Source organism: Leuciscus leuciscus (assembly GCF_965113295.1).
Source record: "Leuciscus leuciscus genome assembly, chromosome: 16".
NCBI lineage: Eukaryota > Metazoa > Chordata > Actinopteri > Cypriniformes > Leuciscidae > Leuciscus > Leuciscus leuciscus.
Window position 1 is genome coordinate 7412394 of NC_138740.1, and position 27268 is coordinate 7439661.

At 37.3% G+C, this 27268-nt stretch overlaps 3 protein-coding genes across 3 annotated transcripts in view; all 3 read left to right on the plus strand.

The window, feature by feature from the left end:
- Positions 1–5327: 5327 nt before the first annotated feature.
- Positions 5328–27268, plus strand: part of LOC309477978 (DNA repair protein RAD50-like) — a 45908-nt gene continuing 23967 nt past the window's right edge. The window contains exons 1-4 of the mRNA XM_082141518.1: positions 5328–5502; positions 5702–5844; positions 7655–7840; positions 9676–9880. Of these exons, the coding sequence (XP_081997644.1) occupies positions 5407–5502; positions 5702–5844; positions 7655–7840; positions 9676–9880 (630 nt within the window). The 5' untranslated portion in view covers positions 5328–5406. The remainder of the gene's footprint in view (positions 5503–5701; positions 5845–7654; positions 7841–9675; positions 9881–27268) is intronic.
- LOC309477514 (DNA repair protein RAD50.S-like) lies at positions 11231–16939 on the plus strand (the record flags this gene model as incomplete). Its single annotated transcript, XM_082140791.1, has 6 exons — positions 11231–11320; positions 12376–12541; positions 12992–13185; positions 13583–13789; positions 14775–14957; positions 16732–16939. 6 exons carry the CDS (start codon positions 11231–11233, stop codon positions 16903–16905), a joined length of 1014 nt encoding a protein of 337 aa, XP_081996917.1. The 3' UTR covers positions 16906–16939.
- On the plus strand, positions 19102–26272 carry LOC309477517 (DNA repair protein RAD50-like; the record flags this gene model as incomplete). Its single annotated transcript, XM_082140802.1, has 5 exons — positions 19102–19237; positions 21248–21485; positions 22505–22694; positions 24006–24132; positions 25546–26272. The coding sequence occupies 5 exons, from the start codon at positions 19102–19104 to the stop codon at positions 25761–25763; spliced, it is 909 nt and encodes a 302-aa protein (XP_081996928.1). The 3' UTR covers positions 25764–26272.

Consider the following 27268-nt stretch of genomic DNA (forward strand, 5'->3'; position numbering starts at 1 on the left):
CTTCTTATCTAAGGCCCCAATAATATCATTTGTCACTAATGTAGCAGCAGTGATAGTGCTATGGCCACTTCTGAACCCTGACTGAAAATTATTTAGAATGTTTTTGTCAGTCAAATACTGTTTTAACTGTACATTCACAAATGATTCCAAGATCTTTGACAAAACAGAAAGTTTTGATATTGGACGGTAATTATTCAATTCTGATAGGTCTCCACCTTTATGTAAAGGGAGAACATAGGCTGCTTTCCAACTTTTAGGAATGGAGTTTGAAAGAAGACTCAAATTAAAAATATGCGCTATGGGCTCAGCAATAATATCAGCTGCCACTTTTAACAGAAAGGGATCCAGATTATCTGTACCTGCTGACTTTTTGTGATCAATGTCTCTGAGGGCTTTATGAACTTCTGAAACTGAAATCGGTTTAAAATTAAACAATTCCCGATTTACATTTTCAGATGCTGACATGGCAGGACATGGGACAGATTTATTTACGGTTTGATTAAATATGAATCCAGCCTGAATAAAGTGTTTATTAAACTGATTGACTATGACTGCTTTGTCTTTTATTTCATCTGAACCAATAAGAATCTGTTCTGGGAGGTTTGAGGTCACACGTGCACCCGACAAAGATTTAATTGATTTCCTAAACTTTTTGATTGGTACATATTTATTTACAATGGAAATAAAATTTAAATGAAAAAAAATCCCATGCCAGTTCAGCATCCGAAAACAAAGACACCCTGCTGAGTTCACTATGATACAGATCATGCAGAAAAGCCTGTTGTTCAAAACTTTTAAAATGTCTTTTTAGGATCATGTGCGGTTTTACCTTAGGGATTTTTGTATTTCTTACACAAGCGACTGCACAATGGTCACTAACGTCATTACAAAATACGGCAGTTGAGGTATATTTATGAACTGAGTTTGCTATGATTAGATCTAGGAGAGTAGATTTTATTTCTGCTTTGGGATTTATTCTTGTCGGTTCATTAATAAGTTCCCAGAAAGCCAGTCCCAATTCATATCACCCATAAGAATAAATTCAGAGTGATTAATTTCATGTAATATTTCGGATATAGATTGGAAAGCATCCTTTGAAGCAGATGGAGGTCTATAACACCCATCTACTGTAATATCAGCATCTTTTGAAATATTCACTTTCACGGTCAGAATTTCAAACTGTTTAGCTTTAGTTAGTGATAGGGTTACCGAGCTTATAAACTTGGATTTCACATATATGGCAACCCCACCTCCTTTGCCAACCCGATCAGTTCTATAAACTTTAAAACCTTCAATAGAAATAAGTTCATCAGATACAGATTTTTTTAAGCCAGGTTTCAGAGATAATAATGATATCAGCATTGGTTGTATTAGCCCAGATCTTAATCATATTTAGTTTCTTTACTTTTAATGAAGATGATTGTGTGTTAAGCGTCTGCGACTTACTTTCACTTTGATTTGCGATAGTTTGCACATTGGCTTGATGAGTTTCTCAGCTGCTCACCTGTGGTGATGCTGCAGTAGTGCCGTCATATCTGGCTATACATGAATATCAGATGATGTCACCAACGTCTCCTCACTGACGTCACTCACTTCTAGAACTTGTCTGCCGCCATCTTGAGTACCTGATTCACGTCAGTCGCAAAGGAACTAGCTAGCTATGCCTTCAACATGTGCGGTAGGGTGCAACAACAAAAAAGGAGACCCCAAAATATCCTTTTACAGGCTACCTCAGGACGAAAAAAGATGCCGTATTTTGCGGGTGGGACGAGTGGGACATGTCCCCACCACTTTTGAAACATCTCGCGGCAGGAATGTACCAATACAAATAATCAAAACATCTCCAGTTAACTAGCAGAGCATTCATTTCGTTCGTTTGTTAAATAAGAGGCGATCTAGCGCTGAAATGTGTTGTTTCTGAAATCAAGTGATCAAAGTGCTCGTTGCCGCTGCGATCAGTGGTGCGGATATTGTGTTTGTTTGTGGCTCGCGCACAGCCTTCACTCGGATGCGTGCTTCAATGTGGAGAGACTCTCTATTTGTTCCGGTGAAATTACAAAACAAACTGCACACAAACGTGTCCCTGCCTGATATACAACCACTGATAAACATAATCGGTTTTGATGAGAAAAAAATAAAATAAAAATATATGAGTCCGGATTAGAACACAGAACCCAGAACCTCTGACACGCTTGGCAAAAGTTCTGCCCCTGGACCATTTAAATACACGCTTAAAATAGTCGGATCAACATATAATATAATTGAATGCCAGGATTGGTTGTTCGGTAGCACCGGACAGAGTCTTGAAGTACGCATCAGGTATCGCGTAGGGATCGCGTTATAACGATATTATTTTTTGAAAGTAGCGTTTCGTTTCATGGCAGTCGAGGTGCGAAATGTTGTCTTTCGTAGCCATTTACTGTATCCGTACGAAGCTGTAAATAGTAGCAAGCTAGCTAGTTAATGCTTGTCAGTACCATAGACAGTACTAGGTAGGTACTCAAGATGGCGGCAGTCAACTGGAAAAAGAGCGGATGACGTAAGAGGTCACGTGACTGATATTCATGTATAACATGATATATAGCCTATAGACCTTATGTAGCCCCGCCCCTTTTCAGCGCTGCGCTCGTTGTCTTTTGACTTCCGGTCTGTATTTTCACAGCGATTTTGCGTGTTTATTAATGAACGGCTCGTTTTAAAATCTTCCCGGTTAAAATGCACGGACACGGAGCAAGAAATGAGCTCTTATAGAGAGAGGATGAGCTCCCATGAAAGCAGTAAAATCATACACCTGTGGGGGTCTCTAAAAATCATCAGCACCATTAATATGTAAGTGTCTAAAATAAATGTGCACAGTTCAATTAAATGGTCAATTTCGCCCTCTTTAACAATACAATACATTAAATGTACGAAGCAAACTTTGTACAAAGCTGAAAAAATCTCAACAACAGTGAAATAAGATCGCATGATTTATCTGTCAATCAGATGCATGTAAAAGTGTAGTTCGTTACTATAGCAACAGTGGGCTCCCAGCACATTTTCGGTAGAACGAAATTTTTTTATTTTTTATTTAACATATTAACCATACACCACTCATTTTTATTTATTATTATTTAAAAAAAATTTACTGCCACTTTTTTATTCATACTGTTGTAAATCTCTTTTTAATCGGACCTCTCACTTAACCTTCTTTGCTTTCAATTATGAAATGATTCAAATGAAAAGATTCAAATGATCTTACCTGGTCTTACTTTTCAAAATTAGTAATAAAACAATCGCTCTTGACAACAGGGAAAGCTAGTATGTTTGCTTAGCATACCGTCAAACACTACAATTTATGAGTTTAATATCATGTTTTGCTCCAAAAACACAATACATGTCAGTCGTGTTTAAAGTGACTTCTGTGGTTTCATGTTGCTTCTTAACACAGAGTGAGAATATATTATTTTATTATATTCTATGATACAAGCTATGTTGATTAGCATTGCATTAAAAGTATAGTTCACCCAAAAATGAAAATTAGCCTATGATTTACTCACCCTCAAGTCCTCCTAGGTGTATAATATATGACATTCTTCTTTCAGTATACAATCAGAGTTATATTAAAAAATATTCTGGCTCTTACAAGCTTTATAATGGGAGAGTAAATGGCTGGAAAAAATTAGGAAAACAAATTACTCCACTCGGCTCCAGTTGGTAAATAAAGGCCTTCAGAAGCAAAGCCATGGGTTTTTGTAAGAAAAATACCCATATTTATAACTTTATAATCTAAAATAACTAGCTTCCGCCAGACGACCGTACGCATACTACGCAATTTGACTTGCGTCACAAGAGTAACCCGTGATGCATGATGTAGGAGTATCGTAAGCTTAGAAACCTCTCGCGGTTTAAACAAATAGGGCTGTGCAACAAACTGAAGCTCCTCTTCTATTATATAGAAATACTCCGTCATTTCTCTTCAAAATGGCTAATTCGTGACCGATGTTTTGTTTAGCTCTTTCCTCTGAGCTTCCACGTTCGTCATTACGCTGTGTGTCAGGTCACGGGTTTTCCACCGTAAATCGATGTGTACGGCCGTCTGGCGGAAGCTAGTGATTATAGTTTATAAAGTTTTAAATATGGGTATTTTCCTTAGACAAACGCATGGCTTCACTTCAGAAGGCCTTTATTAACCCCCTGGAGTAAAAGTGGAACACTTTTATCATGGATGGATGCACTTTTTTGGGCTTCAAATTTTCTCCAGCCATTCACTGCCATTATAAAGCTTGGAAGAGCCAAGACATTTTTTGGACTGATTGTATTCGTCTGGAAGAAGAATGTCATATACACCTAGGATGACTTGGGGGTGAGTAAATCAGGGGCTAATTTTCCTTTTTGGGTGAACTATCCCTTTAAAGACATATACATCATTCTTACGAAAATACCTGAGATAGCTTGATGAACAGATATATTATCGCTATCATCTGTTTGTCTTCATGTTTCATCAGTTAAAACATCTCTATTTGCATGTTATTATATCCATATAAGGCATTTCTTGAAATGTCATAAGTTTTATACTTCTATGAATCTCACTTGTGGACTTTCTGCATGAGGGATGAATCAGTACTGGGCTTCCAGTATGAATGAAACGGATGACATGTGAGTGTTTAGCGATCCATACCGCTATCATCTCCCCATTTTGGGTAAAAATAGAAAAATAATATTAAAGTACTTTGTAACGTAGTTACTTTTAGTTTTTAAGCAAACGACGTATTTACTCTTACTTGAGTCATATTATTTTTCAGTACTTAAGTAGCAATACTTGGTAACACTTTAGGTAACACTTTATTTTACAGTGTCATTGTTACAGTGTAATTATATATTCAAGTACTGAGTAATAATAATTAACAACATGTACTTACTATAGGGTTAGGGTAGGTTTAGGATTTGGTTGAGGGTTAATTGCATGTAATTATGCATAATTTACTCGTATTACTATGGTAAGTACATGTAACCTATGTAACAAGGACACTGTAAAATAAAGTGTGGTCCCACTTTACATTAAGTTGCCCTAATACCTGTGAACGTACATGGTAACTACATGTGTACATAGTATGTAACTACAGTGTAATTACAAACTGGTACATAGTATCCACAGCTGTAATGTTTGTGTAACTACACATGTAACGACCCACAGAATGGTATGTGTAAGTACACATGTGTAACAGGAATTATGTAACTACAATTTTGTAGTTTTTTACAGCAACAAAAAAACTGCATTTGTAGTTTCTACGAATATAAAGTGTGTGAACATTCGCCGGTTCCCACCTCCTTCTTCCCATAGCAATATACCTTGTTACAGCGTTTTTAGAGTAACCCTTTCGCCATGGGGCGCAGGAATAAGGTGGCTATTAACTATTTCTTTTTATGAATTTCCAGACCATCATTGAGTGTCTCAAATACATCACTTCAGGAGACTTTCCACCAGGAAGTAAAGGAAACACCTTTGTCCACGATCCCAAAGTAGGTCCTTGACAGGAGTAATTCAAGTAAACAAATATAAGCTGTTATAGAAATGTTCTCAATTACACATATTTTTGCTTGTCTTATTCAACTTTTTCAAACTTGCAAACATTGTTTCGTATTGTCAATGCAAGAGCTGGGCAGTATGACACTTAGTTTTTAAAGAGTTTTAATTATAGATAATGTTGGTCTGTTGTAGGATGTTCATGAAACGGATGTACAGGCACGGATCAGACTCCAGTTTAGAGATGTGAATGGCGATGCTGTGGTAGTCCAGAAGTCTATGCAAAGTACACAGAAGGGAAAGAAAACTGAGTTCAAATCCCTTGAGGGTTTCATCAAGTAAGTTGTCTTTTACTAGTCTCTTATACTCACCAAGGCTTCATTTATTTGAGCAAAAATTCAGTAAAAGTAGCAATACTGTAAAAATATTATGTTCCCATTCAGTCAGTCACGTTTGACGTTACGATGATACTGATGTAATGGGGTCTCGCCTGGGAGACCGATCACCTCCAAGTGGTAACAAAACGAGCCAATGGACATTGGCCAGTGAGATTTGCATGCCGAATCACACCCACCAAGACAATACGGGTATAAATAGGACCGGTATACTCAATTCATACATACTTTGCTTCTAAGCTGAGTGGTTGTCAAGTGATCGCTCATTTCTAGATCACCTTCACAGAAGAGTGCAAATTTTCTAAAGAAAATGAAGAGAGCAAAACAGCAATTTGCATTGCTATTAGGAGTTCTACACCAAAAACAGCAATTGTTATTGCTACTGTTTGCTTTCCTTTCAGCTCGGAAACCATTCCCTCACCAGCTGTAGCGTCTGGAGTCATTGGCTCAGTCCGTAGTGACCTGGACTTTCTCGAGGTATCAGGAAGCCCTGCCATCACTTCCTCTTCCTCTGTAGTCTCTGCCGAATTCCAAGCCACATTCTCCATCGTCGCCTTCTTCATCTGTGACCGCAACCCAGCCCTGGTTTTTCGTCCTTTTAGCGCTGTTTTGTGAGTTGATATCCCACCGCTGCCACCACTTTGGGGGGAAGGGAAAAAGTAACTGGAGTCCGTAAAAAAAAACAAAAAAAAAAACATGGCTTACTCACACAGCACTCTAATGCAGGGTGTAATTTATTTACAGTGCCAATGAGTAAGACAGTCCACAGTGAAGTATATTTGTACATGTGTGCACAACCTGTTTGGCCGACGCAGCGTTTACCCGCCGAAAGACCGACTACTCCCAGACAACAAACAAACAAACGAACGAAGACACAAGGACAAAACACAAGACACGGATAATGTGTGTGTGTGTGTGTGTGTGTGTGTGTGTGTGTGTGTGTGTGTGTGTGTGTGTGTGTGTGTGTGTGTGTGTGTGTGTGTGTGTGAAATGATCGGTATGAGACTAGGCTGAAGGGAAATGTGGTGCAGAGAAATGTCCGTGAGCCATCGGTCCGTCGTGAGGAGTGCAGTCTGGAGTGAATTGATTTGCGCAGACATTTAATTTAGGTATATTTTGCGGCACATGGGAGAAAATGAAGACTCTTACGCTCACTCTTACATCCAACAGAACACCGGGATTACTTACAAGACACTGTCACTAGAGCTGCTCGAGCGCAGAGGAAATGGCGGATAGCGTACAACTCGCTGAGGGCGGAAACTATGGTAATGCAGGACTGTCAGTCAGCGGCCATGGGCGGGGCCTGAGCAGTATGATGTCACACTGCTCAGAGAATCAAAACGGCATATCTAATGAGACTGCTTTGGTTTAATGGGGATTAAAGTAAAAGGAGATGGTGGATTTTTATCATTGTTGGGTGATTGTGTTCACACACTGCCAACACACATTAATGTCCAAATACCATGTAAAAGTGGATTTTGCATAATAGGTGCCCTATAATATTCATGAGGTGAGACATTGCTATTAAAGGATAAGCACCCAGCACTTCGCCCACACATCGCACCAGAACCGTTTTTGGAACCAAAACTTAGGAATTTCGCACGGTTCCAGCATTTTTAAAAAAACACTTCCGGTTCTCGGTTCCCAACCCTTTACTCCCACTTGGCCCATGAAAAGTGTAAATTATGTTCCCTGTTTGAAGGACTTGTTTTCTTGTTGGATGTTAATACATCTTGACCTCTCTTGATGTCAGGCACAGAGAGAAAGAGATCCAGAGCTCTAAATGTGCTGAACTAGACCGTGAGATGATCTCATCCCTGGGCGTCTCCAAAGCTGTCATCAGCCATGTCATCTTCTGCCACCAAGAGGAGTCCAACTGGCCTCTCAGTGAAGGGAAAGCCCTCAAGCAGAAGTTTGATGAGATTTTCTCAGCCACAAGGTATTTTTATCTGGACAATGGCTTTGTCACTGAAGCTTCATTCATTAAAAGGGTCATATTGTACTTTTTATTATTGTTCTTTTTTTTTTTTTTTTTTGAGGTCCACATATGACTCTTTGGTAAAATATGTTTTAGTTTTTCATTTTACATCCTTTCTCTGAAACGTAGAATTAGACGATCCCCTTCACAAATGCTTAATGGGCAACAGCACTGAATGCCTTTAATTTTTGTCTAGTAATTTTTATAGCAATAATGCTTTTGGAGTGTGAAGGATGTTTTCAGTCAGTTTATGAGTTCATCAAGTTATTTTATCTCAAAAGATCTAGGAAAAGGTATTCTTGCTGCATAGATATATCATCCCCATAACAGCATTCAAATGAAGTTTTAATCATTAATATGTAATAATATATATATATATATATATATATATATATATATATATATATATATAGTGGTTTGAAAAAGTGTTTGCCCCCTTGGTAAATATGATCAAATATGGCTGTAAAAAATAAATCTGCATTTTTAATCCTTTTGATATTTTATTTAAAAAATGTGCAAAAATCTAACCTTTCATTGAAGTAAAATAATTGAAAGTGGGGGGAAAATCACATTATGAAATAAATGTTTTTCTCCAAAACACATTGGGAACAATTGTTTGCCCCCTTTTATTAAATACTTTTTGCAACCTCTGTTTTCCAAGATAACAGCTCTGAGTTTTCTCCTATAATGCCTGATGAGTTTGGAGAACACCTGACAAGAGATCAGAGACCATTCCTCCATACAGAATCTCTCCATCTTGTTCTCCGTTATAAGATTTCTAGCACAGGCTGTCAGGTTTAGATTATTATCTGTTGGTATTTGATCGAATCCATGATGCCATGTATCTGAACAAGATGTCCAGGACCTCTGGCAGAAAATTAGGCCCACAGCATTAAAGATACAGCAGAGTATTTCATTTTACACATGGGGTACTTTTTTATCCCTGTGTGCACCAAACCCATCTTAAGTGTTTGCTGCCGAAAAAGCTAATGTTTTTGTTTCATCTGACCATCTGGACATCTTGTTCAGATACATGGCATCACGGATTCGATCAAATACCAACAGGATGGAGAGATTCTGTATGGAGGAATGGTCTCTGATCTCTTGTCAGGTGTTCTCCAAACTCATCAGGCATTATAGGAGAAAACTCAGAGCTGTTATCTTGGAAAACAGAGGTTGCAAAAAGTATTTAATAAAAGGGGGCAAACAATTGTTCCCAACGTGTTTTGGAGAAAAACATTTATTTCATAATGTGATTTTCCCCACACTTTCAATTATTTTACTCCAATGAAAGGTTAGATTTTTGCACATTTTTTAAATAAGATATCAAAAGGATTTAAAATGCAGATTTATTTTTTACAGCCATATTTGATCATATTTACCAAGGGGGCAAACACTTTTTCACACCACTATATATATATATATATATATATATCCTACAAGAAAACATCATCCCATTCCAAAGTCTTTTTAGAAGTTTGATATGTGTATATAATTATTTCTTTTCCCCTTTTCCCCTTCATTTAATGCATATTATTACCCTATAAAGGACTGTTGTGTATTATCTACACAATATATGTTTTGTAAATACTGTAAATTCTCAACAATCATGCCAGAGAAGCTTTGAACACTATGGGTCTAATTCTGTAGGCCTACACCAGTAGATGGCGATAAATGAGTGTCTATTTAAACAGACTTTTTTGCATATTGGCTTGTTGTCCTGTGGTGTCATTTACTCATATTAAGCTGGCATTACAAATGAATGGCCGAAAATAACCAAAACCTTTTGCTTAAAGGTACAATATGGTATTGGAGACCCTGAAGAAGTTGAGACAGAAGCAGGCCCAGACTGTTATTCTCTGCAGTACGGACCTCAAGTACCTAAAACAGTACAAAGATAAAGCCCTAGAGATTAGAGAGCTGCTGTCCACTAAAGAGGCTCAGCTTTCTTCCTCCAAAGAGAATGTCCAACGCATCGAGAATCAGATTGACCCACTGAAGGCGAGACACCAAGAATTTGTTGGCTGATCCGGTTTTCTTTTTCTTTTCTGTGGGATTTTAGAATAGAGGTTTTCCATTTTTGAGATCTGTGGCAGTTGATTGTTTTGGATAATGAATATTTAAAATTGTATTTAATAGAGGCAGGTGTATGGGTGGGCCGGTAGACATGATTAATCAGTACAAATTTTGGACTGTCGTCTCTATCGCAGTTACACGCTCACGTGACGTTGCTGTGCGACATGGTCACGAAAACGTATCATTTGCATGCGTTTTCAAGCATTGGCCTTGAATGGTTAAGTACACAAACTTGTATGTCAAAACATTCATTTATGTCTTATGTGAAAGTAAACAGCTGAGAAAGAAAACACATGTGTATATTGGGTCAGGGTATTCGGTCTTAAAGTGCCTTATATTCCTGCTGTCTGTCTTTCATGTCTATCAAACTACAAAAGAGAGAAAATCTCTCCCTGACTAAATCACTTTTGTACATTTAATTAGAAGAAATTTATGTTTAACGTCCCCATTGAAGACTATAGTGTTTTTTTTATTATTATTTGATTATACAGTTTATGTAGCATTTCTTATTTATTTGTTCTTCTGCATTTTTTTATTTTTTATTTTTTATTTATAATTTTTTTTGGTCATATATCTTGGAAATTGGTTTCTTATTCTTATTTTATCGCTGACTGTTTACATCTTCGAGCTTGAGTTTTTTTTTAGTTTTTTTTTTTAAGCCTAGTATTCGTTTTTTGTGACCGGAATTATGACATTTCTATGGTATCAACATTTTTGTAATCATAACCTAATTTAAAGCAAAATGATATATATGGTGATATATATCGTTATCATGAAATAAATTACTTGTATCGTGATATAAGATTTTATTCATATCGTTGTTGTCATTGGCAGCAAATTCATCCCAAAAATATATGTTTTACATGTATGTATTTACATAAACATGTAATAATGTGTATTTTTAAATAATCCAGTCATTTAAATTATTTATTAATAAAAAGGTCATCAAGATTAATACTTTTTTTTTTTTTTTGATACTTGTTATTTACTTATACTTATTATTTTGATACCAAACTAAAATATAAAATTGATTCTAAATTATTGATAAGTCTGACATCAGTGCAAAAACAGAAGCTTCACATTATGATCAGTTGAGTTAAAAACAAAAGATAGATGAGCCCCACTGAAAATAGTCCAAATGTGTGCTTGTGACTGCACATCAGTTGAATTTTAGCTCATACACTAATGCAGTCATGTGATGTATATTCACTAAACACACTTTCCCCATATTTTCAGAACCGACTGTATGACATAGACAGCAGCCTCAGCAAAATAATGAAGTTGGATATTGACATCAAAGCTCTGGACAGCAGGAAGCAACAGATGAAGGATGATAACCGGGAACTAGAGGAAAAGATGGAGCAGGTAACCCAAGGTTTTTTTTTTTTGTTTTTTTTTATATCAGTCATCAGTTATGAAGCTTTCACTGCTTCTCAGTATTAGTCATAAATGCCAGATAAGGATCATGCGAAAGCAGAGGAAGTGTTTTGCATAGAAAACATGTACAGGATGTTCAATAATTTATGGTTTTGGTATATTAACTGCTGCTGTTTTTCATCTGATGTTGGAATGAGGGGTTTGCGTTTGCTTGTTTTATATTGTTTGAAAATAAAAGAGGTCCATCCACTAAGTTTTCTTACTAAAAGCCATACAATTTTCTTCATTTACCTAAGGGTTCTTCTGGACTACTGGGGATCCAAATAAACTCTTAGTGTTATACTATGTGTTTGTTCTCAACAGTGCTCCCATTGAAGTCACATTAGTGTTGATGCTTTGGTTCACTGGTAGTCAAGTCAAGTCTCATTTATTTATATAGTGCTTTTTACAATACAGTTTGTTATCAAAGCAGCTTTACAGAGATAACAGGAAAATAGTGCAGCAAAGTTTGTTTCCAGAAGAAAACAGCGTCACAGTCCAGCTTAAGTAAGCTCAGTGATGTTTCATTTTTGGTGTAAAAAAAAAGTTAGTAATTTAGTTAATTTATATATATATATATATATATAGCAGCTCTGGTGAAAACAGTGATGTCATCATCCAGCTCACCTCAGTTCTCAGATAATGGTGTCAATGCAGGCAGATCAATAATATTGTTGAATATTAAATTAAATGTCCCCAAGTGACAGATTTGAGTTCAACCTGAGTCATGTCTCGATTTATTCCTCCCCTCTTTCTTTCCCCAAAGGTTACTTCTTAAATTGTAATAAAACAGAGAGACAATCATCAATATTAAACATGTCTTGAGTCTGGAGAAATGTAGAGTTGTCAGCATTACAATGAAACGTAATACCATGTTTTCAAAACATATCACCTAAAGAGAGCATGTACGGAAAGAAAAACGAAGGGCCTAAGACAGAGCCTTGCAGCACACCGTGTGTTCATTCCTTGGGGCGCCTTGACTCTGTGTTGTGCTGTGTTTTTAGATGTTTCAGGGCTCAGATGATGAGCTGCAGGACATGTATCAGAACCACCAGCAGACTGTCAAAGAGAAGGAACGGAGACTTACGGAGTGCCAGCGCGAGTTAGAACGGGCCGGCCGAGAGTGCAAGAGGATGGACCGCATCAAAAATGACTTGCTAGTTGAGCAAGGTAGTCGTTTGCTCCTTTGCTATTCATTTATTGTTGTGTGGTGGTGGTGGAAATGTGTTCTCTATATCAAATGGTTGTTTCGTTGATTGTAGTATTTAAAAGAGTCAATAGAAGAATAGTGACGTCCTTAAGTTCTTATATAAAGTGCTCTCGTCTCGAGCTTTTGGCGTTAAACACATATATTTTTGCTTTTCTCCCACTTTGTGGCCTTCATAATTTATCCTCTTTTTAAATTGAAATAACTACTACTGCAAAGTTACTTCACTTAAGAAATTTTGCTTTTATAGATTAGTTATTCCAGTCCTAAAGTACACTATACTTGTAGACATGCACTAATAACTAGGCTAATACTTTCACATCGAGTGATTTTGCTCAAAATGCATTTTTAGCAGGAAAAAAGTTTATTCTTTCTCAGAGCTGTTCATCGTCATTGTTTCTGTTCATTTGAAGGCCGTCTGCAGCTGGAGGCAGATAGACACACACAAAACATTAAAAAGAGGGACACCCAGGTGAAGAGTTTAGCGTCTTCCCTGGAGTTGGAGGGCTATGATCGGACTCCTCTTAACGAAAGACAACTCCAGAGCTTCCACAGACAAGTCAAAGAGAGACTGGACCAGGACACTGAAGCCCTCAACCAAACTATGGTAGATAATTGAACTGCAGGACGTCATTTACCACCCAGTTCACGCTCTTTTGTATGTATGTATATATATATATACAGTATATATATATATATATACACTGTATATATATATATATATATATATATATATATATATATATATATATATATATATATATTGCATTGCCAATTTTTATACACTTTATGAAGTGTTTTATCCAATATAGAGACATATGTAATGTTTGGGTAACACTTTAATTATATTATTTTTGTATTATTCAATGCTTAACAGAAAATTATTAAATAATATTAATTCAGATATTTATAAATATCCTGAAACTTCATATATTTTCAAAAGTTCAGTATTAGTATCAGTATATAGCATGTTGCCATTTTTAATAATAATTTCTTGTTTTCAGCAAGATATGCAGGAGAAAGAGGCACAGAAGCAGCAAAGCATCGATGATCTCCGTAATAAGAAGACCGGTCTAGAGAGAACCGTTGAGCTGAAGAGAGACATACAGGCCAAGAAACAACAGGAACTGAAGAACATCAAGTGTGATCTCCAAAAACTGGAGGGCTCCTCTAGCAGACTGCAGGAGCTGGACACTGAGCTTCAGAAAGCGGTTAGATCTGCACTACACCACTAAACTTGCTTTGAGCATTAAGCCCAAAGTATACTTAGTTTTTTTTAACGCGTGCGCTAGCATATGCGTACAGTCGAACTCATAGCCTTTCAAAATATACTCCATTTGATAGCATGCAGACGGTCGACACATGCACTCTAGAAAGTTTCATCTATGTCCAGTGTTTGCCCTATTTTTCTCCAGAAGTTATGACTGATAAAAATGTCTTTTAAAATAAAGTTGCGGCTTTCTCATAACACCCCTCACACAAACGCTTGTCAATGTGTGTTTGTTGTTGTTGCAGTCTTCAGTATGTTCTATGTTGTTGTTGTTCCGTCTCTTTTAGTTTCGTTTTCTACTGTGAAACAACAGCCGGGCCAGTGTTGCCACCTTATGGAACAACTGATTAGTGCAAAACAAATTCAGTCCGCTTGTGCGACCTGCGCATACAAAACGTATTTCATTTGTCAATGTTCTGTTGGTTTCCACCAACTGAACCTTTAACTAAAATGACTATGGAAAACATTTATGTATATAGCGCGTTCATGTCAGCTAACAGCTTGCACCAGCTCAATCCCTCTTTTGGGGTAAAAAACTACTTTGAGGTTTACTGAAGACACACAGTGAGAAAATAGCGATGAAAAGACACAGACACAGTCATTTTTGCAGCTGACCTTATTGCATACATATGTAGGAGTTTCCCTTTCAGATGTAAAATTTATGTGAGAAGTGTATTTAAATAAATTATACAACGTAATCTACTAAGATCTGCGGTATTCAATTTACTGGTATTTGCGACATTATTTTTAATGTCAGTCAGGATTACAGTCTCACGCTAATTTGCCCTGTTTAATAAATCTGGCCTAAAATCTGAAAATAAATTGTAGAAAGAAAACAATACTAACACCGCAACCAACAAAACTACCATCATTGACACCCTGCATTGCTTTTGTATGTGTTTTTCTTAATGTATGTGTGTTTATAGGAGCGTGAGCTTGATAATGCCACGCAGGCCTGTACTGTGGACAGTCTGAAGGCAGAAGTAATCAATCTACAGAAGGAGAAAACTGAACTGGATCAGGCCCAGCGCAGACTGGACCAGGAGATGGAACTGCTCAACACACACACCAGGGCACATGCAGAGATGGACATGCTCAAGAAGACCAAGGTGAACACACACATCATTCTCGCCCGCAGCCATATCACCTGTAGCCCAAGACTGGTTTCCCACTGAAGCTGAGCAGGGTTGAGTCTGTCAGTACCTGGATGGGAGACTCCTGGGAAAACTAGGTTGAGGCCAGTAGGGGGCACTGCTCACCCTGTGGTCTGTGTGGGTCCTAATGTCCCACTATAGTGATGGGGACACTATTCGGTTGTTAAGTCGTGACGTAACCAATACTCTTTCCGGGTCCAAAGTCCAGGTCCTCTCTACCTACCTACCGCTTTCGCTGGTGTTTTGGTTATTATTGAGTGTTTTTACAATGCCGCAGTGCTGTGTCTCGTGTCCCGAGCTAACTCACTTCAACCTCGTAAATCTTCTTTTTCATTGAGGACTCTACTCTTAATTATGCCACCTGAGTGATGAGCTACACTAACCACTCTGTTGGTGTTAAAGGAATTTAAACCCTTTTTGACCGCCAAGGGTGCCTCACTAAGAAGGACGTGATCGTAAATAAATTTACAGGTTCCACCGTTGTTATTTCTGGACCGCTTGGGACCCAAAACGTCACGCGTGACGTCAGACTTAACAATCGGATACTGTCAAAAAAAGCACGTCCTTCAGATGAGACGTTAAACCGAAGTCCAGACTCTCTCCAGTTGTGGTTGAGGAGAGACCGTATGTACAGTATTGTAGTAGTACATTAGAAAAGCGCTTTATAAATGCTTCATCCATCCATTGTGATAACACCTTTATGCCAAATTCTGAAACAAATGTAGCAAACAAACAAAACAAATGTCTTTGGACAATAAAGCGGTGCAGAGATGACATCAGAATTCTGCTAATAATCTCGAGATACCACAATATATCCTACAAAATGTGTTAAGTTCTAGAGGTGTTTGAGTTTGCCAGCACAATGTTTGCAGTAAATAACTGTAACACTAGATGTCAGTACAGTCTTTCTGCAGTTTCCTGACCGCCTAATATCCTCCAGTCTTTTATAAACACTTCAGTTTGTCATTTTTACATCACAAAAAATTTACTATTTATAACAATAGTGTACATTGTACACTATTACAATTGTACATTGTGTTAAATTTCAGTTTCAACAAAAAAAGTTTAACTGATGCCTATTAAAATGACAACTAATGCTAGGTTTATTTTAAAATGTTTGATGGGGCATCAAAATAATTTATAACATTCCATGCTGCCTAAAGCAAGATATGATTGGAAATCTGAATTTAAAAATGAATGGTCAATCAAACACATCATCTTTTACAAACATTGGTCATCCATTTCTTACTATGATAATTTTTCAGATTAATTTCTTTAATTGAATAGATTGCTTTTAAATAATTATTTATTAAGGTCATGTGCAATCTATAAAATAGTTCCTTCAGAAATTATGTTTTCATACTCTTTTTAAAAAGCAAGAGTGTTTTAGCAAAGACAATATATGCTACTATTTATGTTTTAGAAGTTTGCAGATTTTTATATACAGTATATGGATGAACCAAATTATTCCCATTATTACATTTATCAAAATGTGCTGAATCAGAGCAAACTGTGAGATATTAACTGGACGTCATTAGGGCCAAAAGGCATTCTTTCTAGGCAGTTATGGCAGTATACAGAATATACAGCACAGTAATGTCTGGATAGTGTGATCTATATACTCTAATATAGCAGTTTTATGATCAGTGCTTATGCCAGACAGAGGCTTGCAAAGAGACAGCTTTATCCAACTAGAAAATAAATAGTTTATCTCTGCTTCGGATTCCAGATGGAGAAAGAAGAGCAAGTGAGGAAGATCAAGTCGAGACACAATGAAGAGCTGGTGTCTCTGCTAGGACACTTTCCAAGCAAGAGCGAGCTGGCAGACTGGATCCACTCCAAAACCAGAGAGATCAACTCCACCAGAGAACGGCTCAGCAAAATGAAGTCTGTCGCACTTTGATTTGTTTTTCCGCAAACGTTTATTATAATAAGCTAGAGAATGCCATAAATGATGATATTCAGTGTGAGGGCCTATAATGTTTCATGCAGTTTTAATCATAATTGAAATGTCTACGTGATGAGCGACATACACACATGCATTGACACTGATGTAACAGAAAATACTGGCCTTTGTACAACCACCCACATACTTAAATCTTATACATATTTGGTTTCGATTTCTGGGTGCCTGAGGAACAGGTCATCTTCAGGTCAGTGGAACATGCAGTGTAGTTTTCAAATGGTGACGTTTAGCTTACACAGACATGTCTAAAATAGGGCTGTCTAGCAAATATGGCAGATATGACTTGCACTCAGGGACGGATTGACAATCTGTGCGTTCTGGAAAAGTCCAGAACGGCCGTCCAACCGAGGGCCGTCGGCACAAAAAAAAAAGTCTAATAAAGCAGTATTAACAGCCAACAGCAGGGGCACTAATATGATCACTTATGCTACGTGTAAAAAACAACAACTGAGGAAGAAGAGTCGGCCTATAGCCACTGACATTTTATAAGGCTGCACTTTTAAATTTGCTTACATTATATTTGAATAGCTGTGGTCTCCAACGTGGTGCCTGTGAGTTGCCCGCTAAACACATTCTATAAATAGCCCCAACTTGCCGTCGGGGTTCCAGACTTCGAATAAATGGTATAATTTTGCGACCTTTTCAACTAAACGTTTCAATTTGAACTTTTGCCTCTACAAAATTACCCAACTCTCTTTGATTGTACGCTGTCATTTGCGTTGCGTATGAGAAACATCAAATGGCAAACGCTTAAAAAGCGGAACAAAACTTGTTTGATCTGAGCAGCGCATTATCAGCTCGGCCCAAAAAAAAGCGATCGCGGACAAAGCTGATCTCGATCACGCGAACATTATTACACAGAGCTGCGCGATCCACTGAGGTCTGAGAAGCATTTCAATTCAGCGCAGAATTCTCTATCTCTATTATAAACCACAAATGACTATGTGATTTAAGCTTGTAAAAAGCCAGATGAAACAGCGCTGATATTCTCAACATATTGACGCAAAAACAAAAAACAAAAAAAAAAACAGGCGAAACATTGTTCCGAGAACAAACCAGTTAGAAGACATTACACACCAAAACCTATGAATTAACTATTAAAAATGCTGTTATATTAATACAGTTATGTATAAATGTATTAAATGTAATGCAGTAATGTTTTTGTTTAGAAGTTATGGCAGTTTATTATTATTTTTTTTCATTATTTTTTTTCATTTATATTTATACTAAATGTTTGGGCTACTGTTTTTGATAACACGTACAATAGGTTTATAGAAAATCAACAAAAAAAACTAAACAAAAAAAATAATTTTCATAAGTTTTCAGGATTTTTTTTAAACGCTTTTAAGTCTGAACCAGAATATCAAGATATTTTATTATTTCCCATATGATGGTGAAAAGTAAAAAAGCTTCACCATGTTATGTATAATAAATATTGGAGTATAACAAATAAAAATTCCTTCTAGATGTAGCCCTTGCACACAAAAAGGTTGGAGATCCCTGGTATACAGTAGCCTAACTATATGTTTTATAATTACAAGTTGTAATTTGGGTTACTGTAGCCAGTGACATTTCATTATTTGTATTTTATGGCATTGTACATTTTTTGTTTTTATTTGAAGGCTGAGGCTTCATTAATAAACACAACCCCAATTATCATCATTGGTTTTGAGATGTTACTTGCTGTGAATACCTGTCTGATAGGCTACAGTATTGTGGCATAGTATCAGGACATCCTGGCTAGTGTCTGTCCCACACGGCTAGAGGCGAATGGCCGGATGATGGGCCTATTTGGGAGAAAGTCCAGGGCTGTTTTTTAGCCCCAGTCCGTCCCTGCTTGCACTTGTAGTAGTGTACATAAACTGTTCGTAAGTTCACACACATCAATAAAATACATGTTTATGTGTAAGATAATATCGGAGAATGTACAATTTTCCAAATGCTGTATTTACACAATAAAATGTAATTATCCTCCAACTTACTCTAACTTGAACAGTGCTGAGATAATTCCCAATAAATGTTAATACATCCTTTGCAGCCTTCAGATAAATTAACTAGCATTAGACAAGACTTTTCATTTTTATTTTTCATAGTAAGGAGCTTGCATCTGGAGAACAGAAGAAGACTCACTTAATGGCAGAAATCAAACATAAGGAAGAGCAGCTGGTCAACTATGAAGAGAGACTTTTCAACGTGTGCGGCAGTCAGGACTTCCAGTCAGACCTGAGTAAACTGGAGGATGAGCTGGAGAAGTCCTCTAAACAGAGAGGTATGCTCTCACAAAACATTTCAGATCCACACTAAATCTACATTCTGTGCTAATTTTGTAGGCAAATCTTCAGAATAATACAAAAAATCATATACATTTGGTAGAAAATGCTAATATAATGGACAAATCATACATGAGCCCGCTAGGGTCGAGGGATGCGTTTTGTGTATGATGGCCTTTGAATTCTGCTGAAGTCTTTGAAGCTTTTCAGATGCAGATTCTGTGTGGGCCTGCTTGACGGTAAATTACTGTTTATTGGTAAACAGGATATAGACTTTCTTTATGCCAAGTAGAGCAATGACTGTTGATATGAAGTCTGATAAGATATCAAGCTGGGACCCACACAGCTGAGTTTATGAAGTCCACAGCAGTTACACAACCCAGTATGTGTGTGAATTCAGAACATCCCTGGTTTTCTCAGTCTTCCGTGTTTTGAATGTGATTATCGGAAGTGTTGGGGAAAGTTACTTTGAAAAGTAATGCATTACAATATTGCGTTACTCCCTTAATAAGTAACTAATTGTGCTACTTAGTTACTTTTTATGTTATGTTATGTTAATTTTGCGTTACTTTTTTTGCACCTGGGCTGGGCTTGTTTTTTTTATAACAAAAAAGTTATATTTTTGGGCAAATGTAAAGACCCTTTCACACCAAAAGTGAAATAATAAGCCTCAGGCTGAAGGAAATTCACAGCTGTACAGTAGAGGGCGCAGCTCAAACAAACCTATCAGCTCTGCTGCCATTTCTGGATAACGGAAGAATAGGATGCAGGTTTAACACTTTAACCAATAAAACTTAAAACTTAAAAGTTTAACACTTACTTTAACCAATAAAACAAAAAAAAATCTGTAGTCATTTTTGCTTATGGTTTAACTGAATCATCAAGGCAAGGCAAGTTTATTTATATAGCACATTTCATACACAATGGCAATTCAAAGTGCTTTACATAGAAGAAATAAAAATTATAAAAATAAATAAGAATAATTAAAACAGTTATATATACAGAAAAATAAAATACAGTACAGTACAAACAGTCGGACGAACAGTGGCACAGTGCTCATTCAGTAAATGCATAGCTAAACAGAAGTGTTTTGAGTCTGGATTTGAATGTGACCACTGTAGGAGCACATCTGATCTCTTCTGGAAGCTGGTTCCAGCATAATAGCTAAAAGCGGACTCGCCATGCTTAGAGTGAACCCTTGGTATTTCTAGCTGATATGATCCTAATGATCTGAGTGATCTGTTGGGTTTATATTCAGTGAGCATATCTGCAATGTATTGAGGACCTAGGCCATTGAATGATTTATATACCAGTAATAATACTTTAAAATCAATCCTAAATCTAACTGGGAGCCAGTGTAAAGACCTGAGGACTGGTGTGATATGTTCATATTTCCTGGTTCTGCTCAGAATCCTGGCCGCAGTGTTCTGTATGAGCTGACACTGTCTTATGGTCTTTTTGGGAAGGCCAGTGAGGAGTCCATTACAGTAATCCACCCTGCTGGTGATGAAAGCATGCACAAGTTTCTCTACTTGTTTCTCTACATTATCAAAGGTCAGAAACAAGTACATTGGTCAATAAAGTGAGATTAAATGCATAAAAATGTATGTTTTATTTAACATATTTAGTTATTGAAGGTTTGCATAGTATTCTGATTCTGCATTTCAGTGATTTTATTCATTTTGAGAAATATTGAATCTTTTTTTGTGCAAGTGAGATGAGTAAATGCACGCTCACTTTTAGTCTAGAACTGCAATAAGCATCATGTTCACACAGCACACAAACACACACACACAACACCTCTCCACTTACTCATGATTCTCTCAACATTGGGACAGGAGAGCTCTCATTATTCTCGTAATTTTGTTGTAATTTTGATATTTTGTAGGAAATTTTAAACTTTACTTTACAAGTTACTTGAAAAAGTAATCTGATTACATATCTCAAGTTGCTTGTAATGAGTTCCCCCCAGCACTGATTCTCATTATCTTTTTGTCTTCTCTTGGCAGCCATGCTGGCGGGCGCCACCGCCGTGTACAGTCAGTTCATCAGTCAGCTGACGGAGGAGGGCGAGCCCTGCTGTCCCGTGTGTCAGCGTGTATTCCCCTCAGAGGCCGAGCTCCAGGACGTCATTAATGACATGCAGTCCAAGCTGCGGCTCGTCCCAGACAAACTGAAGAACACCGAGCAGGACCTGAAGAGGAAAGAGCGCAGGCGTGATGAAATGATGGCACTGAAGCCCATCAGGCAATAACACTTTTCTGGCCATTCAGTTATCACTTTATCTATCTATCTGTCCATTCCTCAATCCGTTTATCACTTTAACTATCCATCCTTTATTTCATGTTTATACATCCATCTTTTACTTCACCTATCCATGCATCCATCCATCATCCACCTGTTTACCCATTCATTCCTGCATCCATCCACCTGTTTACCCCTTCATTCCCCATCCTTCCATCTATCCATTCATCATCCACCTGTTTACCCCTTCATTCCCCACCCATCCAGCTATCCATACATCATCCACCTGTTTATCTATTCATTCCTCCATCCTTCCATCATCCATCATCCATCCATCCATCCATCCACCTGTTAATCCCTTCATTCCTCCATCCATCCATCCATCCATCCATCCATCCATCCATCCATCCATCCATCCTTCTTCCTGTTTACCCCTTCATTCCCCCCTCTGTCCACCTGTTTACCCCTTCATTTCTCCATCCCTCATCCATCCTTCCTCCTGTTTACCCCTTCATTCCCTTCTCTGTCCACCGGTTTACCCCTTCATTCCCCCCTCTGTCCACCTGTTTACCCCTTCATTTCTCCATCCCTCATCCCTCATCAATCCTTCCTCCTGTTTACCCCTTCATTTCTCCATCCCTCATCCATCCTTCCTCCTGTTTACCCCTTCATTCCCTCCTCTGTCCACTTGTTTACCCCCTTCATTCCCCCCTCTGTCCACCTGTTTACCACTTCATTTCTCCATCCCTCATCCATCGTTCCTCCTATTTACCCCTTCATTCCCCCCTCTGTCCACCTGTTTACCCCTTCATTTCTCCATCCCTCATCCATCCTTCCTCCTGTTTATCCCTTCATTCCCCCATCCATTCATCCATCCATCCACTTACTTACCCCTTCATTCCTCCATCCATACTTCCTCCTTTTTACCCCTTCATTCCCCATCCATCCATCCATCCACCAGATTACCCCTCCTTCCATCCACCCCTTATATTGATATTGATGAATATTTTTTGTCTTGACAGGCAGTCTATAGTGGAGCTCCAGGAGAAAGAGCTGCCAGAGCTCAGAAATAAACTCCAGCGTGTGAATCGAGACATTGAGAAGCTGAAAGGAGACACTGAGGAGCAGGAGACGCTGCTGTGCACACTGATGTCTGAGGAAGACACCGCCAAGGCCTGTCTGCAGGACGTCTCCCTCATGGATCGCTGTCAGGTCTAAGCTCATCTCCAGCCAGTCCAAACACAGAAAATAAAATCCAGTAACATGCAGCACATCAGAACAATACAACATTTACATAAAGACTTATTTATTTATCACATAGAACATTCAGAAAACTGCAGTATTTGGGATTCTTATTAAAAATACACAATACTGAAAGTTTATTATATACTAAATCTCAAGTTTTCTGAAGTCATATACTGTAGTAGCTTTATGAAGAATAGAGCAAAAGTTGTTATCCGGTTGTAAAGGTGCACAATGCAGGATTTTCAGTTACTGTTTGTAAACACAACATTTAAACTTGGCCCCTCCTCACAGGCTGAAAACCGCCAGAGGCACAAGTCCTCTCCCTGTCTATCAGTTGCACACGCAGCCGAACGACTCAAGAGAACACCAGCGGGAACATGAGCAATGAGCTGTTTTGTTATAAAAAATCATCCAAAAATAGCATTGTGTATACTAAAGAACAGATACGCAAATAGTTAGATGACTGCTTGTAATTTGCGAGCGAGTTTAGCCATCATCAGTCTAGCTCACTAATAAACAATAATTACGTGTCATCATAAAAACATAATTATAATGCCTAGTATTCTGACGGATTACAGATAGCTGTCAACAAGGCAATAGCAACTTACCGGACAACTTAACCAAGCTTCAGACTCACATGATAAAGTCCTGTCCTCACCTGTGCCACGCATCATTATTGGCTGGGGCTACACATTCCACAGGAATTCAGGAAGAAAATATGAAAATATAGGCAGTAGTGTATTTGTAGACACAAACACCGCTGCACACTTCTAGTGGACCATAAACCGTGATTGAGAGGCATTATTTAGTATTAGTCTATACACAATTTTTTCCCCGAAAATCCTGCATAAGTGCACCTTTAAGTCTGATTTCATACATTACAGTTTCCAGGTCCAAATGCTCCTTTGGATCCCAAAAGCAAACAAACTGTGCTAATATACTCTCATGGTGTGCTGTACTACTCCTGAAAAAATCAGGATCTTAACCTTTAACTCCATAGAAATCTAAAAACAAATTGTTATGAATCATTACAATTTTGGTGTCCGGGACAGAGTCCAGAGACTATAGTGTTCTCCATGTTTTTAAAAAAAAAAAGCTTAGCTTAAAGGTGTGCTATAAATGAATAGTTCTCATAAATGGCTTTCGATATATTATTCTCACTTGAAATAGAGTATAAACGTGGATGCAACAGTAATTGATGTGGCACAAGTTAGTATTAGCACAACGCAGTATTTTTATTGAACTGTGGGTAATCAGAATGTTTCCTGTCATATGTAGCTTGACCTGAAGGATGTGGAGAGAAAGATCGCTCAGCATGCAGCCAAGCTTCAGGGAGTTGACCTCAGCCGAACCATGACGCAGGTCAGCCAGGAGAAACAAGAGACCCAACACCGCCTGGACACCAGTACGTTCAGCTCTTTATGTAGAATACAAAACACTTTTTGTGAATCTCATGTGAATGTACACTCCTGTTCAAAAGTTTGGGGTCTGAAAGAAGTCTCTTGTGCTCACCAAGGCTGCATCTATTTGATAAAAAATACAGTAAAAACATGTGGAAAATTATTACAATTTATGATGTTTTCTGTTTTAATATTTACAAAAATAGTAGTGTAATTTATTCCAGTGATGGCAAGGCTGAATTTTCAGCATCATTACTCCAGTCTTCAGTGTCACATGATCCTTCAGTTCATTTGGTACTGCTTAAAACAGTTGTGCTGCTTAATATTTTTGTGGAAACCATGATACTTTTTTCAGGAGTCTTTATGGATAGAAAGTTCAAAAGAACAGCATTTCAAACCGCATTTGAAATCCTTTGTTACATAATAAATATCTTTACTGTCAATTTTAATCTGTTTAAATAGTCTTTTGCTGAATTAAAATATTAATTTCTCTTTTTTTTTTTATCTTACTGACCCCAATCTTTTGAATGGCCATGTACATCAATTTAAACATGTGTCATTTGTTCTTTGATATTCTTATTTTATATTTATATAAATTTATAAGGGAAATTGTATATCCTGAGTACTATATCAACAGATAGACAGAACGACCAACCAAGATAGATAGATAGATAGATAGATAGATAGATAGATAGATAGATAGATAGATAGATTGATTGATTGATTGATTGATTGATTGATTGATTGATAGATAGATAGATAGATAGATAGATAGATAGATAGATAGATAGATAGATAGATAGATAGATAGATAGATAGATAGATAGATAGATAGATAGATAGATACTAATAGGAAAAGGTATTTTTTCTATACTTTTAATCACTTTCACTACTTAGGGTGAGTTGCACCAATAGGGATTACGCTTAAGTGTATCTAGTAATTCTGTTGCACCAAACTTTTAAATTTGTTTAAAAATAAGCATGCTCTCATTTAAACTATCATTTTGATCCTAGTTTTATTTTACATTTAAGATAGATTAACTTTAATCTTGTTGCTCCATTACTTTAAACTCTGATTTAAATCTCAGTTAGGGATAATCTTTAAATTTACAGGAGAGGTTTAAATGCACCTACAATAATAATAAAATAAAATAAAATAAAATAAAATAAAAAATTTAAATATGTGGCTGACTAAACAAAGTAATGTAATATAAAAGAAACTGCATGCATTGTTAATATAAAATAAGTATTAGCAAAATGCTATTGGAATTCATTTTAAATGTAGCATGTCACACCACGGCAAATGTTAACAAAGTATTTTATGTCAAATACCCAAATACTGGTAAAATAAGTTCTAACACCTACTGTATATGACCCTGTTTATCACTGTGTCTCCATGTGATGCTCTTCGTGTTTAGCCTGCAGTAAGATCGAGCTGAAAAGGAAACTGATCCAGGACCAGCAGGAGCAGATCCAGGCCTTGAAAAGCAGCGTAAACGAGATTCGTGGAGAAAAGCTCCTGATCTCCAGCAACATGCAGAAGCGTCAACAGTTGGAGGAGCAGTGTGTGGAGTTCTCCACTGAAATCCAGACGCTCCAACGAGACATTCGAGTGAGGAGCGCCTCTCCACTTTAATGTGCCTTTCATTCATAATGAGAAAAGTTCCCTTTCATAGGTTCACTCGATGCAGCGTCATTAGCTGACATTATCGAAACACCCTTCAGGTATGAAGATTGTCTGAAACCTGTATAGAATCACACCAATTCATTGACTGATTGTGCTTGCACCGGTCACTAAGGCATGTGTCACCAGGATGTTATCATGGCATCACTCCTCAGATTTCTGCTCTTCAGAAATCTGAGCCATGTAGTGTGTTTCTTCTGATTTGAATGGATTCATCATGTTTGGTGGTCTTCATTACGTAGTAGATTATTATCCTCTGGGTGAACACAATGGCATTTCGTAAGTATGTGGCTCTGTGTCCTTTTTTATTACGAGCGAGGACTCGCATGATAAGTGCTTGGGCTATCATCATGCTCAAGCCGCCTTTAATGACTTGTCAGCACTGCAAGAATTTTAAAATGAAAGCTGATGTTGCATTGGATGAGAAATGCTATTTGTAAAGCTTATGAGGCGTGTGGGTTATCTTCACCTCTGGACACTTTTATAAGATTTTATAATCTTGATATTAACCTGACCCCAGGTTCCCAGTTTTGTTGTTGTTGGGTTTTTTTTTTTTTTGCTTTTTGCTTGAGCGGGGTGTTATTTATTCATGTTTGTCAGTGTTTTGTGTTTTTGCAATCACAGACTGATAAACCAGCAGTTATCTCGTAGTGTAGTGCTGTGGTTTACTGTTCCCATAGCTTCAGCTCCTGACTCAGCGTTATATGAACCCATAAAAGGGAACATCTATAGATTACTTATGTATTTATTCAGTAAGATTGCATCAAACTGCTCAAAAATGACAGTAACATACATTTTAGTATAATAGTATAATGGCTGCTGAAAATTCAGCTTTGCCATCTCAGGAGTAACTTACATTTTAAATATACAGTGGGTATGGAAAGTATTCAGACCCCCTTAAATTGTTCACTCTTTGTTATATTGCAGCCATTTGCTAAAATCATTTAAGTTCTTTTTTTCCCCCTCATTATTGTACACACAGCACTCCATATTGACAGAAAAATATTGTATATTGGGTCAGGGTATTCGGTCTTAAAGTGCCTTATATTCCTGCTGTCTGTCTTTCATGTCTATCAAACTACAAAAGAGAGAAAATCTCTCCCTGACTAAATCACTTTTGTACATTTAATTAGAAGAAATTTATGTTTAACGTCCCCATTGAAGACTATAGTGTTTTTTTATTATTATTTGATTATACAGTTTATGTAGCATTTCTTATTTATTTGTTCTTCTGCATTTTTTTATTTTTTATTTTTTATTTATAATTTTTTTTGGTCATATATCTTGGAAATTGGTTTCTTATTCTTATTTTATCGCTGACTGTTTACATCTTCGAGCTTGAGTTTTTTTTTAGTTTTTTTTTTAAGCCTAGTATTCGTTTTTTGTGACCGGAATTATGACATTTCTATGGTATCAACATTTTTGTAATCATAACCTAATTTAAAGCAAAATGATAT